Source organism: Netta rufina (assembly GCF_964035555.1).
Source record: "Netta rufina genome assembly, chromosome: 5".
Lineage (NCBI taxonomy): Eukaryota > Metazoa > Chordata > Aves > Anseriformes > Anatidae > Netta > Netta rufina.
In genome coordinates this window covers 64,188,103-64,206,470 of record NC_140128.1, presented here as the reverse complement: position 1 = coordinate 64,206,470, position 18,368 = coordinate 64,188,103, and the positions used below count along the sequence as shown (strand labels likewise).

Here is an 18,368-nt window from a genome sequence, read left to right as displayed (position 1 = left end):
GGGGAGGCGGCGGCGATGAGCGGCGGGCGGCAGGGCGGGAGGCAGGCCCAGCTGCCCCGGGCATGGCGCCTGCCCCGCGGCAAGGCGGCCGAGCCCGAGCCCGAGCCCGAGCCCGGTGTGGCGGCAGCGGCGGCGGCCGGGGAGGCTGAGGCGGAGGCTGAGGAGGATGGGGAGGAAGCCGACGACCTGCTGCTGGCGGCGGCCGCGGCGGCGGCGGACCCGTCCCCAGCCCCTTTTCCAGCCCCGTTTCCATCCCCAGCCCCATTTCCAGCCCCGGCCCCGTCTCCATCCCCGCCGGCCGCTGGGTTCTGCCTGGCAGCGGGCTCGCTGTGGATCTACCCCACGAACCTGCCGGTGCGCGGCTACCAGCTCCGCATGGCCCGCGCCGCGCTGCTGGCCAACACGCTGCTCTGCCTGCCCACCGGGCTGGGCAAGACCTTCGTGGCCGCCGTCGTCATGTACAACTTCTACCGCTGGTTCCCCTCGGGCAAGGTGCTGTTCCTCGCCCCCACCAAGCCGCTGGTGGCCCAGCAGATGGAGGCCTGCGCCCGCCTGATGGGCATCCCGGCCCGCCACATGGCCGAGATGACGGGTGGGTGCTGCTGGGCTGGGGGCGGCCGGGCCGGGGGCTGGCAGGGCCCTGTAACGCCACCGCCTTCCCTTGCAGGGGGCACCCAGGCCCTGAGCCGGCGGGACCTGTGGGCCACCAAGAGGGTCTTCTTCCTCACGCCGCAGGTGATGGTGAACGACCTCTCCCGCGGGAGCTGCCCGTCCGGCGACATCAAGTGCTTGGTCATCGACGAAGCCCACAAAGCGCTCGGGAATCACGCCTACTGCCAGGTAACGCCGCAGGCCCCAGCCCTGCTCCTGATCGAAAAACCCCCAAAGTCACCAAAGTGCTCCGTAAAGTGTGGCTGGTGCTGCTGGGAGGCTTTCCTCTAGCTCCTTCGCTTTGAAAGATGAGCAGAAATCAAGCAGTGCTCTGTGCAACCAGCACATTGCTTTTAACTCAACCTGTATTAGAACTTGACAGGGTGAGATGGGAGCATTAGTACTGCCTGAACAACACTGCAACTTTTTTGTTTCCATATATTTTCTGAACTGAAGCCATAAAAACATCAGCGTGCTTTCCAGGAGTGTTCCTGTTCGCAGGTGCCCTCTGGTGCCTCCGTGCTGGGTTTGAATAGATGTGAAGTGGAGGGATGTGCTGTGTGCTGTGTCAGAGAAACGTGGGGCAGCTCACTTGGGTTACTCCACTGTTAATCTTTTTGTGAAATCAACTGAAAAATCATTCAATAATTTACCGAGGTTACTCCGCTGAGTGGGATTAGTGTAATACACTTAATGGAGATTACATGTTCATGGATGAAATCTTTATAAACTGAACACTTCCTGGCTCCTATGTGAGTTTAGACATATTCTTTTTAGGATGCTTTGTTGAGCTTTTTCTATCTCATAGGTATTTTTGTCAGCATAGTTTGTACAAGCAAATAATCTCCTTTAAGAATGTTAACATGAAACTTTCCAATTCCTAGGTTGTAAAGGAACTAAGCAAGTACACGAATCAGTTTCGGATCTTGGCCCTCAGTGCTACGCCAGGCAGTGACACAAAGGCAAGTGAAATTACTTTCGTGGCTTGGATAATACAGTTTTGGTAGAAGCTGTGGTTGATAACAGTTGGAATAGTGCAGGGTATTGAAGTCGAGGAGAATTCCAGGTAAAAACTGAATCACTTCACAGTCTGTTTTTTCAATATTCACCTTCATGTCGCTATAGACTCTATACTATTTATTTCCTGTCCTTTCTCAAAGGATTTTCTTCAAGAATACAGACCTACTTGAACCAAAAAGAGCATACTTTTAACGCAAAATGGCTTTTCTATTCTATTCAGGGTGGTTTATTGGGTAGGCATAAGTACAGCTAAGGTTTTCAGTCTAAGGCAGGAGGACATCCAAGTTCGTTTTAAGGAAAAGCTATGTTTAATTATTTTGTGGAGCTTTTCAAGATGTTATGCCTTTTGTCAAGAGAGTTGTGTAGTGCTCGTAAAGCTTATTATTAAAGAGGAGGTAAATGGAGAAAACTTTGTTAAACTCAAGTTTTCTAAGCCTCTCTTTGTGCTAATCAGCGTGGCCTAAAGTGCGTGTTACTCGTGTGGTGGTGTGTGGCAGGGGCTGTGGCTCTGTCACGGTGCCCGTGGTGTAGATTTGGTGCCGGTGCCACCCTGCTGTGTCCCGTAGCTGCTGGAGGTCCCCGCTGCTGCAGCATTGTGTGCTGGCTGCCTGGCTGTGCCCAGGTCTGCAGGGAGACTTCTGTCGCTGCAGCCCTCCTGCAGTTTTGCATCCATGAGCTCACTGCGTTGGCTCTTTATGTGCTACTTAAGATCTTTAAGTGGAGAGTCTTCAGTTTTTCATTTATAGATACCAAGTACGTTTGCCTTTGTATTATATTCAAGGGCTGTTAAAATATGTTACGTAAAACGTGTTAAAATGGTTACTTTCCTGTGACCTTCATTCCATCATTGGTGTGTTAACAAGCCTTCTTTGTGGGTTTCCAAACAGGCTGTGCAGCAGGTTATCTCCAACTTGCTCATTGCTCAGATAGAGCTATGTACTGAAGATTCTCCGGAAATTCAGCCTTATTCTCATGAGCGACAAGTGGAAAAAATTGTTGTTCCACTCGGCGAAGAACTGACCGAAGTTCAGAATGCCTACATCCAGGTGAGTTGTTTCATTTCTTTATCACAACATATACATTTAGTGACCCTGTCCGTTTATGTGTGTATGTATATACACACCCACCTTCCGATCTGAACCTCGCTGCCTAGACCAGCAGTAGCTTGTGACAGTAACACCTTCCTATGGAGTTAATTTTGCCAGTGGTGTCAACTACAGTAGCTGCTGCTTCGCTTTGCACCACGGACACCTGTTAGCTTGCAGTAGCCTGAGCAGCTCTGATGCAAAGCTTACCATTGAGTTTTCTCACCCTCCTTCAGGAGTCCTTGCAAATTGGCATGAGGCATGAACTGAGGGCTTCTCACTTTGGCTGGAATTTAGTGTTTATTGGGAGGATAAGAAGAGCCATGCTTGTGTTGTCTAGGTTATTGCCAGCCTTGTGAAAATTGTATATTGACTCAAATATTTCATCTGGTTAACAATGGCCTTTAGAGCTTTTACCCATCTGTGAGTGTGCTTCCTTCCCCTTGTGTGGGCTTGGTTGTGGTTTTTTGTTTGTTTGTTTTGGTGGGGGAGTTTGGGGGGACAGAAGCTGGCAGTGGGAAATGTAGAACATTTGCTTGTCTGTTCTTAACCAGTAGGTAACATCCAAATACAGGGCAGTAGTAGGCAAATAGTAGTATATAAGGAACCATTTTGATAAGTTCAAAATGTATGCTTGTTTTTTAGTAAGAGACATAAAAATAAATGGAGTTAGTTGCTATCTAGCTGTTGGCTGTTGAGTATGCTTTTGGTTAAAGTTTAATGATGTAGGTGAAGACCATGAAAGGCAAATTTGCATGTTTGTTTCCTAAATTAAGTTGGCTTTTTTAGATCTGCTGTTTTCAAACAAATGACACGGGATTGTGTTTAACTGAAGTTCCAGTGACAGGCTGGAAGGAACTTTAAGATAGATTTGGGAATGAATATGGATGCTCATGTTGGTCTTGGTGATTTAATTTGAGGTGTTTGGCTTCAGATGTAAGCTGCAATAAACGTGGGTTTGGCTGATCTGGGGTAACTGAGGAATACTGACAGACCTTCGCTAACTTCAATCAGTCGATGGCTGTCAGTGTGGCTTCGGTGGTTTCCATTTCCTTTCTTCGATCTGCTGTTTGCCTTTGCACTGGTGCCCTAACGAGAAGGGACCTCTGGCACGCACAGCGCTGGCCCAGGCGGCAGCAGGGTGGTGGTGGCTTTTCTGCAGCCTCCTTCCAGAGCAGCACGGGGGGCCAGTAGGCTGTGGGAGGCCAAGGGTATTTCCCAAAGGCAGCTGCAGATGGCTTCTGCCATGGGGAATGAGCTCGCCAGCAGACTGCTGACTACAGCATATAGATGCGTAGCTCCCAGCACATGGGTTTTTTGTTTAGTTGGTTCAAAGACTTATGTTTTGTGAGAGCTGTTTAAGTATTTTGGGTCTTACAGCAACCACGTCAAATTCAGGGCTTAAATGTCTTCTGTAAAATCAGAACAGCACCTTCCGACTTCTGTTGTTTCCATTCAGAGGAAAAATAGAAATGAAGAGATCACGAAACACAGAATTCTGAAGGAAACGTTAACAAATAAAAATAATTCTTTATATGATACAAAAAGTGAAACCCAAGTATACTCTTTGCACAATAAAATCATTATCTTTAATTTTGACAAACAGTAACAGTAAACAAGACAACATTTAAGTGAAAATAAAGGGCAGTGTAAAGCTGCACAACTCAGCAATGCCAGAGAAATTATATTTATGCTTATATTTGCATACATACAATAAGCAAGGTCCTGAGTATCACAACAGCTGGAATAAACTTTTTAGGCACTAATGCTTGTCTGAAAAATACACAGTATGCAGGACAATGTTTATCTGTTAAGGCTACAGCATTTAATCTTCAAAAATACGTTTGAGTTCTGTTTTATTACCTCTTTTGAATAGTAGAAATCAAATAATTCAAATTAAAAATGGAAATCCTTTAATGGCTTACAAAGCAGAGCCACAGGTGGGTAATAAAATACCTATGCCAATAGCAGGAGTTAGGTAATTACGTTTGACATAAGGTTTTCAAACTTTCCAAAATGATCTATTTCAGTAACTAACATCTCCTTGGTGTTCATGGGCGTAACTATCAGGCAAACTTTATTGTGTGAATGGAAACCTGCTGTACTTTGTGAGGGCTGGTTGCAGAAGCTGGTCGTGTTCCATGGCCATAAAGTGTATCTTCAAACTTCAGATTCATTGTTTTTTTCTCAGCAGCAGAAGCAGCCTAACACAAGTCAGAATAGGTGCTATCTGGAATTCACAGTTTTACATAAAACACTGAGCGCTTGCTGTTCAGATATCAGCACGTTCCGAGAAGTACCTTGGGTTTGTGCTTTAGTAACACGCGGGTTTCTATTACATACTCACAGGTAACTGAGCTGCAGAAGTATTTAGGTGAAGGTTCTCTATGGAAATAGACATAGCATGTAGCAAACACTTTTTCAATAGACTTTGTACATAATTTTACATTTAAAAACTGGTATTTCTGGTGAGAGAATTGAACTGCTTCCAGCAGACGTTTTATGTTTGTACTAAAATAATTTCTATAATCAGCAAAAGCAATCAAATTGCAGAAGCCTCTTTCCTTTCATGTAAAATCTTGTAAGAGTAGAAAAACTGTTTTTACTTGCCCCTATATAAAAATTGTTGGTGGGGTGAGGGCATAGGGAGAAGTGGGCAAAACAAAACCTGTCATTAACGCTGCTCTGGACCTTCTACGCAAGTCAGCTTTAGAAAAGTTTTTCTTATTTTCCATTTGTTAACTTCCACTTTAAATAGTGGCTGGCAGTTCCAGCAATGCGAGATGTTGACAATAAAAAAAAAGTCAGAGATAAAATGCCTTCTCTAGCTAGTCCCTAACGTTAGGGGTACTCAAACAGGGCACGATTCCACATATTGAAAAGCAAGTCTGATTTTTTTCCCGTGGTTGTGACCCTGTGCCTTGAACAAGCTGAGAGCAGTAAGAGATACGAGAGGCACTTTCAGCACCTCATCCTGCTGGGTAAGAGGTGCTTGGGCGTGCATTAACCTGGCGCATCAAACTGCTCCCAGCTGGGCCACCGCTGGTGCAAGCACTCATGCTGTCACCTGGCAGCTTGGGGTGCCTGCTGGGCAAACCAGGCTTGGTAGGTCTCTGGCTGGAAGGAGGACCCCAAACCCACATTCTTTTCTGAGGTTTTGCCCTGCCAGCTACCCCCAGCCTCCCAATCACTGTAATCACAGTCTGTCTGTAATCACACCTGTCTGTGCTGGGCTAGGGCAGGCTGAACACCTGGGGAAATAGGAGACTGAGGAGAAGGGGGTGAAGATGGGGCCCCCAGCACTGTCGGTTCAAAGTAAGGCTTTTCTCTCGTTATTTATTTCTCCCACTTGCATCTCCCTGGTCTCTGCAGGCAGCAGCCACCCGAGGGCACCGTGCTCACGCTGAAGTGCCATCAGCAGCTCCCAGCCGTCCCCCCAGGACCCGCTGCATGTTTCAGGTTAACATAAAGTCAGTGTTGTGCAGCACAGAGCCCTGCAGAAACAGCAGGTTTAAAGGTCTTGGGACCTGTTCGTTTATTCAGAAGTACCACATCAATCCCCTCTGCCAATTAACAACCACTGCCATAAGTGCTCAGGCAGAGGCTCTGGTTGGGTTGTGTGTTGCAACTGGAGAACACAAAAGCTCAAGTAGTTGATAAGTGACCCTGGGGATATACTCCATTAAATTTTATATAAAAAGTCATTTACTTAGATTAAGATTAAGCTCTATTATCATATCTCTAAGGGGAGACACGGAAGGGATTTCTGAGAGCAAACCTGTTTGCTAACTCGATTCTAAAGTGCGTTGGGTGCTCCCTAACTGGTGCGTAGCAAAGCCTGCGTGCTGCTCAGACCCGGGGCACTGGAGCTGTGCGGGCTGGGCTTCGAGTCCCAGTGCGCTGGGCGCTGCTTTGAGACTCGCCACATGGGTGAAGGCAAAGGAAATGAGCTGCAGCACAGAAAACTAGGAATTAGGAAGAGAAATGCTCACAGTGAGGGTGGTCAAATACTGGAACAGGGTCCAGAGGGGCTGGGGGAGCCTCGTCCCGGGAGGTGCTGAACGCCGGGCTGCACGAGGCCCTGAGCAGCCCCGTGGGCACTGGCCCCTCCAGCAGAGGGCTGGGCCAGGTGAGCATCGGGGCTGTGTAGTTCGTTTACGTGGTTCTGTGCTAAGAGAAATACTGGCAGCATTTCTAACTTGGGCAGTGTAACACTGCCATAAGAACATAAAAAGTAGTGAACAGATTGCTGAATGTTACGAACACTGCTGCCAGAGTAAAGATTTAAGATAAAGTGTTCAGAAAGCTGGAGCTGAAATGAACCGCTTTCTGTTTGGGAATGACACATTTAGTCATGGGGTTACTGCAAGTGGGTGGTTAAGGTGAGCTGTAACTTTCCTACCAAAACATCAGTGAGCCTAAGCACTGTTCTGCTGCCTTGGTCTCTTCTCAGGGTCTAAAGTACTTTGGTTGAATGCGTGGTGAGGTAATGCATTAAGCATTGAGAATCTCTGCTCCACCAGAGGTAAGAACAAAGCTAGTCAGCATTGGCCTAGTCTTGTTCCTTGGTTTAATCCTGGTGGTCTAACTCTGGTAATTATCTTCAGAAATAAAGACCCAGAAATTCTTTTTTCTCAAGCATAGTCTGCATGTGTGAATTGGTTTTAATGCATGTCCCATCGAAAGCCCCAGCAGTGCCTTTCTGTAGCTGGTGCAGCACTAAGTGCCCAGAGCAAGCCAGGACAGGGGCTCCAGGAGCTCCGTTAGGACAGTGCCAAGCCCCAACAGATCAGAGATGCTAATAAGTGGGTGAGGGGAGAGGGCTCTGCCTCCCTTATCTTAGGGGGAAGTGGGGAAGAAAAGGTGAACTAATTTTTCTCATTTTTACAGTGCTAAAATTTCCATAAGAATTATTTAGAACTGGTTTCATATGTTAGCTCTGTTTGCTTAGTAAGTTGGAGTGATTGCCTTGCTAAGCTGGCTAAAGCCACGTTTTTAGATTTCCTCAAGGGTTTGACATCTAGTCTCACACAATTCACTTGTAAAATTCTGCCAGTAAATCAGAGCTGATTCTTGTAACAGACAGGCATCAGAAACGGGCAGCTACGGTCTTTGGAGGAACCAGATCTCGTTGTGTCGATTAGCAGCAGCTGGGTTTGTGTATCCTGCAATGATGAATGTATCCTGCAAACATAACTCTGGGCTCTCCAGAATTTCCGCCAGCAGGTTTATTTCTCTCATTATAGAGTCTTCATTGGTGATTCCTCTGAAGCTCCTGTAACAATCAACTTCATATCAAGTTCTTTTTAAAATCCAGTTTTTCCCGAGCCTAGATGTGCCCTCTGTTCTAAGCTCAGCCATGATTCACAAATGGCACTACCTGACTCTGGTTGGTCTCAAGCAGGTAACAGTTTGTTCTTAACCCAGCATTTTCAGTGATGTGTTAGATAGTTTGTTGCCAGCAATAGAGAATACTGTGTGTTTTGAGATGCTTCATATCTTACATTTACATATGTATTATTTTCTGAATATCCGAGTTTCATAAAGCAGGCAGCTTTCAACAGGTACTGAAAGTCATGTCTTAAGTTTGCTAGGTTTTAGAGGTTGGTTTAACACATGCAGCATGCCTACATGTACGTTGAGAACTGCGTCTTTTTGCATTTTTCTAGAACAAAATGAAAATGTTTCTTACCTACTATAAACGATAGTAGAAGGCCATTCTTCAATGATTATGTCAGAGTCAAAGGGATGAGGTGGCTGGTCCTGCAGCACTTCGGGCAGGTAGTACGCTACCGTCACCGACTGCGTCATCTCCGACTGAGACTCATTCGTGTGTACTATGGTGACGATGGGGATTGTTATCCCCAGGTACAGCCCTGAGGAGACAAACATGACTTTTAGAAAATACAAAAGGAGGTCTTCATACCCTACTTGATTTCTGAACTCCTACTGAATTATATAGAGTACCACTGAGAAGAAAGGTTTGTTGTTATTAGAAGGAATTCAGCATACCTCAGAAATTGGATTTCTGTATTCCAAGTAGGAAGTAACATTTGATTGTGCCTTGTAATTCGTATGTATGTGTCTGCATGTCTGTTTGTGTATATATACATATATAAAACCTCTGTGTGCAAATATGTTTGCACGTGTGTCTAAAACGTGGTAGTTGGCAAGCTCTCCTGTCTCCACGTATGGCAGATGGTTTGACATAACTTCTTACCTCCACCTTCAGAGGGATGTCTTTTTGTGAACTGCCCTTGTCTCGTGTTTCACATATTTGGGAGCAAAGAATGTAGGCAGGACAAGGGGGCTGCATTGTGAATTCATTTAGGATTTACTGTTAACAAACATGTTGCTTTATTTGTGCAGTAAATAAAGCTTGTGGTTTTGACTGTGCAGATAGCAGTGATTATTAAGGGTGAGAAATCTGCTTCTGTACATGGCTTGAAAACAAAACTGCTGTTCTGCAGCCAAAATAACTTTTAAACAATATTTAAAATGTTAACAGAATTCGGGGGGTGGAGGGGGAGTGGGAAAATTAAGAAATTAAGACTTGGCTTGATCACAGCATGTGGTATTACAGAACAAAACACTGGCTATTGTAGTACTTCTTAGTCATCTGGAGAATGGTAAAAATGAAAAGCTATCAAGGACATGGTGGATTTGCTATCCTTTTAGTGTTCTTGAGTTAAAATGGGATTATGTTTGTGGAAAATACTCTCTGACCACACCAATTTTTGGTGTCCATTCAGACATGCACAAGTTGAGTATCATGAGCTAACACAAGGCAAGTGTAATGCTACGGGCTCTCGGCGTTACACTGTGAGTAGGGGATTGCAGTAGTTGTGTGACAACGAACCCACTGAATGCTGTAGCAAAAGCCTCGTTCATAGCCGACAGTCTACAAAAATAGCCAGAGCCAGTTCCCAAGCAGTTGTAGTGGTCAGGATGCCCTTAAAAGTCAGTTCAGTGATCATGTACCTTCAGAGGTTCCCTTCTAGCATGTACGTAGAGGGACCAGCATCCAGTTTAGATTATACTGGAAAGGCCGTATTACAGGAGGATGGTGATACAGACAGAAACATAATAAAAATATCCTCCTAATTAGGAGGGACTAGTCCATAAATATGTTTTCACTGTAATGAAGAATTGTGGTACTAATTACCTGAGGAATTCTGCTCACAAATGTACCTCATAAGCTTCATGAATCCAAGACAAATGCTCTGTTCATACTGTTTTTCTTTCATTTTTATACAAGCCCACTTGGCTTTTCCATACTGACGTTTTTCATAAAGCAGGTCTCCAAGCTGCAAACACAGACAGATCATAATTTTGTGTTTTAAGTTAAATAAAAATAAAATAACAAAAAAATACCACAAGCAAACAAGAGTCATACAATATTCAGTACTTTGATTATAACATGTGCCTACAGAAGTTGATTTCTTTATGAACAGGAGAATAGCAAGCACGAGAAGTTATTTGAACTCTCAGCGTCAGCTATACCTTAAGTGTTTTGTTTGCTACTCAGTTCATGTGCAGTTTGTTTCAAGGTCCAAGTTGGCATATAATAAGTAGATAAACAAAACCAGTGCAATGAATTACACGAATAAAAGAAAAATTGCATCTTTTTTTCGACTGTCAGTGAAATGATTTTGAAAGGAACATGTAAGTGTCAATCCTTTCTCATATAAATCCAGGAGGGATATTCTAATGATCTTGGACCAAAATCTATTCAGCAGACCTACAGGCAGTTCTTCAAAATAAGGAACTGATAACTTTTGACCTTGCAATATTAAATATTTAGTTACTACACTACTACAGAGAAACTGCTTTTGAGCGTTTAATTACAACATGAATAGTTAGGAGTCCCAAACTGTTCAGATGAAATGCACTCAAATATTGAGATTTATAAACTCGAATTATATGGATCTGTTTAAAATAAATGGGAAATCTTCCTACGCGGTTAGTAAAGATTTCTTTATTTGTCATTTATTTGAGGTTAGACACCTGTTTGCACACTTCCTGAACTGTAAAAAAAAATGCTGGACGTTGAGGGTTTTAGTAGAGGATAAGATGGTTTCTATGAGATGGATTTGCAAATTGATGTTCTCTTTGTAATGGCCCATGATACAAAGCTACAACTTTGGTTTTAAATTCAGATAATCTCCTCCAAGTACTGTTTCCTAAGGTTTAATGAACATGATTGTAAAGAAGCAATGATTTAGATGAAGAAAATGGGATTTTATTTTAAATGTCAAAATATGGTTTTGTTAAATTAATTCAAAAATGTCACCAAGACTGCCATTCTTGACTGCCTTCTGACATTCCTGCTAGTTTCTTGCTTACAAAAACAGAAAACGCCACACATGCATGAAAAAACAGTGAGATGTTAAAAAGAAATGCAGTTATCCAGCTATAAGGGGTATGTCCACTTAGGATTTTTAGTGCTTTATATAAGTGGATGAGTTACTTGTATAAAGGAACGCAGCTTTGAAATCTAGGTATGAATACTGAAAAGACTGTTAAAAGCTCAAACGGAAAGGAAGCAGGTACCTTTTCTTTGCGCTGGATCAGAGTAAAAGGGATGGTCTGCCTCTCCTGGGGGCTGTTATTTCTGGTCAGCTGCTGAATCGGCTCCGCCATGTCTACAATAAAATAACACATTTCCAAGTTAGCTGTGAAGCTGCAGAAACAGGAAGGAAATGTTTCATTCTGCTTTCTCTGAGTTAAACTTCTGTGGACTGTGTGCCTTTAACAAGTTTCGTTTGCTTTTCAGTGCTAGCAGGAAAGGCTGGCTGGCTTTGGTCTCTGTACCATTCAGAACAGGTCTTGCCCTCCCACCCCCTCTATATTCCAATTACGCGTGTGTCTCTTAAAGGGCTTTTGTCAGTGCCCACAGGTGTGCTGCCAGTTCTGGCATCTCTTCCATCACTGATTCACGTGTATCCACATGAAGAAGCAAATTGCTTTGGCTGCTCTTGCTCACAGTTCAAGGAAGTACTGCTGTGGGAGCTGTCACTCCCAAAGGACATTCTGTCTGATAGCTAGCCCCAGCCTTTGGCGCTACGCACGTTGCCGTGCTGCTCGTGGATGCTCCAGCCTCTGTGTGCACACTGAAGCTCTGTGTCTTCAGTGATTCACCCAGTGATACCTTTTCTTTTTAAATGCAAGCCCTTCTACTAAGGCCTCACAGGGCAGGACAACTTTAAAAACAGAAGCCAAACAACCAATTTTGTTAAGAAGAGTGCTCCCCACCACCTCACAGAGGGGTAAAGAGAAGACCAAATTGCCATGGAAAATGGACCGAGTCGCAACCTAAGTTGCCGTGGAAAATTCTGATGAGGTATATCCAGAAAAACACAGTGCCAGTGATCAAACAACAGGACAGGGGCCTGAAATACTGAGGGGCCTCTGTCCTTGGGAAAACATCAGCTTGATGAGGCCCCGAGCAACTTCAAAGCTGACAGGTAGAAGCCTAACTTGGAAACCAGCTCTGCTTTTAACAAGGAGCTAGACTGCAGAGCTCCAGAAGCTGCTTACACCCTAAATTATTGTGTAGTTGTGTAGTAGTGTAAGTAGATTTTATACTTCCATTAAAAATGCTGAAACTATAGATGAGGGAGAAGAAAAGTGTTCTGTTAAGGTAAAGAAGTATAAGGTGAGTAAACAATTCCTCAATGCATACTTCAGTGAAGAAACGTGTCTTGAGAGGATGTGATTTTAACAAAGCAAATAGAAAAGATCTTTCTTGTGCGCTATCTTGACACTATTTCTGTTTGGTGCAGAATTTTTATCAGTATGGGCTGTCTGATTACATGCTGGGCACATTAGATGAAAGTTTCTGTTCAAGGCTGGAAGGGGCAGAAGGCTGTTGGCTTGCAGTGAGCATGAACATTCCTGCAAAAATGCAACAACTTCACAAGGTGGGAGTAGAGCAAAGCTAGCCTCATGGTTTGTGTTCTGTTCATCAGAGGATTACACCTAACTGAAAGAAACACTGGGGTTCAGTGTTCTCAAATTAGTCCTTACCATAAAGCACTTTAAAAGTTAAACAGAACACACCAAGTATATTTGACTAACAGGGACACCGTGTTTTGCGTGCTCTTCATATCTGCCCTTTTCTTTCTTCTTGCCCTTTGGACCAAGAAGGACCCAAAGTATGGTCTAGTGCCATCGCTTCTGGCCTGAGCTCTGGCGTTCTGGCAGTAGGTGATGTGAAAGGGAGCATTAATAGAAAATATTGTTGAAGAGCTCTAAGCATGCTTAGCACAGATGCAACTGAAACATGCCACAGCTCTTTGAGTGATTCTTACATTTTGTAAGGGATTCTGTAGTGAACCTGTTCTTGAGTTCCAGCTGCAGACATAAATAAAGGTCCAGTCTGCAGCAATCATCACGCTTCCCAGCCGAGCTCAGGGGGATAGAAGGAGCAAGTGCTTGCCTATTTAATACTAGCATATTCCTGTACTCCTGCTCTCCCATGCTTTTGTAGTTTAAATACGGTTGGATTAGGTGTAGATGCAACTATGGTTGCCTCAACAACAGCTCTAACTGTAGTTCCTAAAAAACTGCCTAAAAGTTAGCTCCTAGCAGAAGGGCTTAGAAGCTCTGGTTATAAGGCTAGTCCTAGCAATGGAGAACCAGCTTTCCAAAACAGCTGGTCCCTTGCACGTCAAACTCAAAGTAATGCAAGCATTTGTGCACTGTGATAGAGGCTTAGGAACTTGATTTTTCTGTACAGTGTTTGAAAATGTTTGTGAATTTCTGCCATGCTACTTCATGCTGTGTATCAGACATGTTCCAAAGGACTGTATGTTCCAGCTGAAATAAGATCCCCTCTTCTGTGTTTTGAGTGCCTCAGAGTCTTAAAGACAGAAAAGACAGGATGATGGGGGGAGGGAGGAAGAGTATTATTCATTTCTGAGAGAAGAGAATTAAGATGCAGAAGAATTAACTTAGCCTAGGTCACTCGTAAATCTGTAGCTGAGCTGGGAATCAAACCTACATCTCCTGGCATCCAGTGCAGGGGGTTTAGTCTTAAGGCCATTTGGAATAGTAAAGATCCTTTTAATAAAGGGTAGAAAGATGCACTTCAGTTAATTTTAAACTTTTTTTTTTAAAAATGTCACTGGGAACTAAATTTAAAATATAAGTAGTGACATTTAAAATTGATTTCTTCAGATGCTGAGAGAAGAACAGTAGATGAGACTTCCAGAGTACCAAGGAGTTAGGAAACATTTCAAGGCTCTAGAAATGTTAGCTCTATTTTCATTCCTTTGCTGATAAATGTGATCAGATTTTTTTTTTCCCCCGTGTTAATGCACAGGATAGGATTTACAACTAGTAAGTCCATTTAGGGGTTTTATTCTTCACTTCATGAATCTCTGCCTGTCAGGCACAGCAGTATAGCATGGGTAATAAATGTTTTAGCCTGCACAACATCTAGATTATACAGCACAAAGCAAGGGAGTTGCTTGATGTACATACCCTCTGCCAGACCAAACTTGCAAACTTACATACCGGTGTGAAAAAATGAGGCAAGATGATAATGAGTTGTAGCAGTATATCTAGGTAAAGGCTAGCTTTAGTTAAGTTTTAAAAACTACTAATTGTAAATTTCAGTCTTGAAATAATTGTATACCTGCCTATGGGTAGGTATTATGAAAGAGGCAAGTCTTTACAGAGAAACGTATATAGATAATGCACACTTGACAAGACTTGTACACAGTGACAAGATGGAACAGTATTTGAAGTGTTGCACAACTTAACTGGTGTCTGATCAGACCTGCTGTGTCACTGGTCTGGGATGTACTTGTCAGCTGTGCCCTCAAACAGTGGGCATGCACACCAGGCTGCTGAGTTTAGGAGGCAGCTTTGAAGCACAAGGAAGCAGTCTTCATGCTGAGGAGAACCACGAGACCCATGCCACGCACCTTGGAGCTGCTCGCAAGCAGACTCATGAGGCTATGCATGAGGTGGGGGAGGCTGCGTGGCCGGGACAGCCCAGCCACAGCGTAGTCCTGTCCTGGCTCTAACTGTGCTGCAGCCTCTGTACCAACAGAGCTGTGCTACCCCTTACGTGCTGCAACCTCAGCAAGGGAAGCATATTGGAACCGATGGCAAAATTGGGTGCAATTCAAGATCTAGATTTTGATCTGGGGCCAAGGTACTTGACCTCAGAGCATGCTGCTTTGTACACTGGGCACCTTTAGAACACTGTGCTTTAGCAAGTGGATGATTTTGATGAGTAGCAACCTTCCCAAGCTTGCTTGTTAATCTTGTATTGAGATTATTAATGAGAAATTTAAAGTAGCTGCTGAAGCATGCCTTCTGCTTCTACTGAGCATAGGTAGATAACATGGAGTTCTCAAGCCAAGGTTAGATTTTACCATCCTATGCTTTTTCTTTTACCTTTTGGTTGCAGGGCTTGCTGTTGGCCAGACAGTCATCTTACAGGATTACAGTCTGGTTAATCGTGATAAATCAATATGCCAGTCATACAGATGTTCAAATCTCACAGAATCTGTTGTTTTTAGAAGACTTGTTCCTGTTACCCAGGAAAGGTACTAACAAAGCCTACTAGCAAGGTATCTTTTTGAGAGGCATATTGTCCCCATAGAGCAAGACAGCTGTCAAAGCTTGTGGCAGCCCAGAGCTATTGTCATAGGGTGGCATTGCCTTGATTTCACAGACTTTTCCACTAGACTACAGGAAATACATGAGCTGTTGTTGGGATCTCAGATGCTGTGTGCACAGCTAGCACTGTGGCAGCAAACAGCCAAGGACAGCTCTTGTGCTTTCCTGCACCAGGGCTCCAGTGCCAGCAGCTGCTTGGATGGGGCACACTGGTCACGAGAGCCTGCATGCTCCCTAGTGAAATGAAGGGATTCTCCTCCCAGGATGTCATCTGCATTTCCTCTGTGGATGTCTGAGGCTGACTGAATACCAAACATGGATATTACGTTAACTTGCACTGTAAATAGATTGATGAGCTCTTCTAGCTGAGGTATAATCCTGTCTTGACGTATCTTGACTTCACTGAAGGAAGTCTTGCATTTCAATTTCTGTAATGCCTGCCCTAACACTACAAAGGAAGTGTTTTATTATATTGCAAACACAACATGGTAAAATACTACTTCTGATATATTTACCAAACCCGATCTCCTGCATAATAAATCTAAGTGAAAGAAGGCATTGACACTTCCACATCATTTTGTGGGAAGGAGTCTTGTTCCTTCTATGCAGAGCTCCTCAGAAGGGGCCATTTCACATCCGTGTGTCCAGGCTTTGCTTAATGCCTGAGACAGGGACCCTCTCTCGTCGCTCTCTCCCTTTGTGCCCCCAGGCAGGAGGCTGCCGGTCAGATCGGTGTGACCAGGACTGAGTGCTGGAGCAGCAGGACCTGTCAGACACCCCCATGGGGGCAATACAGTGAATGCTGTTCAGACTGAGCTTGCTGGGCCTCCTTTTAGCACCCAAAGGGTCATTGGTTTTCCTTGCTAAGACACTAAAAAGCTGAGATGGGACTTCCAGATGGGGCTTGAAAAGGAGGCAGAAAATGAGGCTGTTCCCTCTGCTGTGTTGGAATCTAGGAGGAGTTTAAAGATCAGGGGACTCATTTAGAGTGCCCGAGGCAGTCTGTGCAAGGCTTCTGTGCTCCCCATCCTCTGTGAGGAGGATTTGGGAGGGGCAGAGCCCCTCAGCCCCACTGGAGCTCAGGACAGGGCAGTACCGAGGTGTCGTGGTTCTGGCTGCAGTGAGCCTGCCCTCACCCCGGGGACTCTCCCATCTCTCTCAAAATTTAAAACAAGCCACTTCTTAATACGATAAGCCGCGGAGGCTTACCATCAAAAAGCAAGGTCAGTCCTGTATTCGCCTACTCCCCGCAACCTGCCACCGCCAAGCCCCAACCGCCCCCATCTGTGGGACGGCACCGGGGGGCTTCCGAGCCGCCCCCGTGCCCCCGGCCGGCTCTTACCGCGGGGCACGTCCACCTGGTGCCCCCTGCCCACGCTCTGCCAGTAGCTGAGCAGCCGCTCCTGCTCCTCGTCCTCCATCCGCTCGGCCGCCTCCTCCTCCAGGCTGCTGCCGTGGCTGTGGTACGCCGAGTCGGGGCTCTCCTCCGCCATGCCGTCCAGCTCCTCCAGCGTGATCACGGCCGGGCCGCCCGGCTCCGCGCCGCTCATCCGGCACCCGCCCGTCTCCATCGTGCCGAACCGGGCCAAACTGGGCTGTGCTGGGCCGAACCGGGCTGAGGAGCCGAGCCGAGCCGGGCTGCGGGTGCTGCCGGCGGCGAGGCGCTTTATGAGGGCTGAGCTGTGCGGGGCGGGGCGGGGGCGGGCCCCAGGTGTGTGTGGGGACACACTCGGTCCCTGAGCGGTGGCTTTCTTCTAATTCTTCTTCTTTTTTTTACTCCCTGCCGCTCTTCATCTCCTGTCAGTCCTTCCTTGTGACTGTATCTCGTAAGCCATGCCCCAAGGCAGAGCTTTCACGTTGCTCGGGACCGGCTGCAAGGTGTCTCGGAGCAGACTCCAGCTGGGCGTGCAGACCCCCTGGGTCGTTTCGTTCTGGAGGGTGGCAGCTGTGTAATTCTGGCATTGCTGAGGAAAGCCTGTGGGAGAAGGGTTTGTGAGCAGCCCTGTTTGGGGAAGGCTGTTGTGGGGCAGGATCTGACTGAATCTGGGGTGTCCCCGGAGCATGCAGCTCTGTTTCTAGCTGTCTTTATAAGAAATAAGTGTGCTGGTCCATTTTTCACAAGGCAGCAGAGGAAAGCCTGCAGGATTCAGAATTTTCAGTAGGAAAATAGATTGCACCTATACACCGCTGAGATGCCTGCAGGAGGAGGAGAACAAGGATTAGGGATGTAAGTGCTGACTCTGTGATGCGGCACCTAATTCCCCCCACACAAACCACTGTGTCTGATCGGTGTCTCCCAGGCTCACTTTTCTAATCCCAAGGGCTCATCGTGGTGTGCCAACAAAGTATTAATTGCCTTAGGTTAAGTAAAGTGGAATGCATTGGTTGCAGTAAATGAGGCAGATGGTTCCTCCGTGAGGTTGTTTGGCCTCTTGTTTGTAGGCAGCACGTTGGCATCACATGCTGCTTGCTGGTCTGAAATTCACCTACGTCCTTGACAAATGCTTGGAGATGATGCCTGCTTAAGTATTTTGATTGTGTGCTTGATGATTTGATTTCATGGTCAACTACCTAGTACACAGAAGTGCAAGCCTCATCGAGAGCATGCTGAAGTGGTCTGCCTTTTATGGCAGCTATCAGAAATTCCCTCACAAAGGTGCTGCTGAACTTCCTTCATGGGGCAGCGACATGGCTGTGGGTAGGCACCGTGAAAAAAGCCACGGTATGAAATGGTCACATCACAGGTGATGTTTCAGATGAGGCTTAAGTACAGTGCAAACACTAACTGCAGTTGTTTGGGCAAAGAACTTTCCACATAATTTGGGAAGTTGGATTGCTACTGCTAAGTGACGGCATCCTGGCTGTTGGTGATTTCTTCTGGGTAACGTTATTCTTAAGAACTGACTTTTGGAGTCAGTGCATAGAGACCTCCTCTGCCTATCCTGCAGTGCTGAAATGATTCTGACACTTTTTAAC

The 18,368-nt window shown here is 45.5% G+C and overlaps 2 protein-coding genes across 2 annotated transcripts in view; one reads left to right on the top strand and one right to left on the bottom strand.

Moving 5' to 3' along the window:
* Positions 1–15: 15 nt before the first annotated feature.
* FANCM (FA complementation group M) overlaps positions 16–18,368 on the top strand; it is a gene marked incomplete at its 5' end in the record, with an annotated part of 70,584 nt that continues 52,231 nt past the window's right edge. The window contains 5 exons of the mRNA XM_084288025.1: positions 16–115; positions 260–592; positions 668–840; positions 1,536–1,613; positions 2,559–2,717. Coding sequence (XP_084144151.1) covers positions 16–115; positions 260–592; positions 668–840; positions 1,536–1,613; positions 2,559–2,717 — 843 coding nt within the window. The remainder of the gene's footprint in view (positions 116–259; positions 593–667; positions 841–1,535; positions 1,614–2,558; positions 2,718–18,368) is intronic.
* On the bottom strand, positions 7,860–16,963 carry LOC311210277 (heme-binding protein 2-like; the record flags this gene model as incomplete). The annotated part of the gene is made up of 5 exons (XM_084288104.1): positions 7,860–8,031; positions 8,449–8,632; positions 9,922–10,063; positions 11,310–11,401; positions 16,735–16,963. 5 exons carry the CDS (start codon positions 16,961–16,963, stop codon positions 7,860–7,862), a joined length of 819 nt encoding a protein of 272 aa, XP_084144230.1.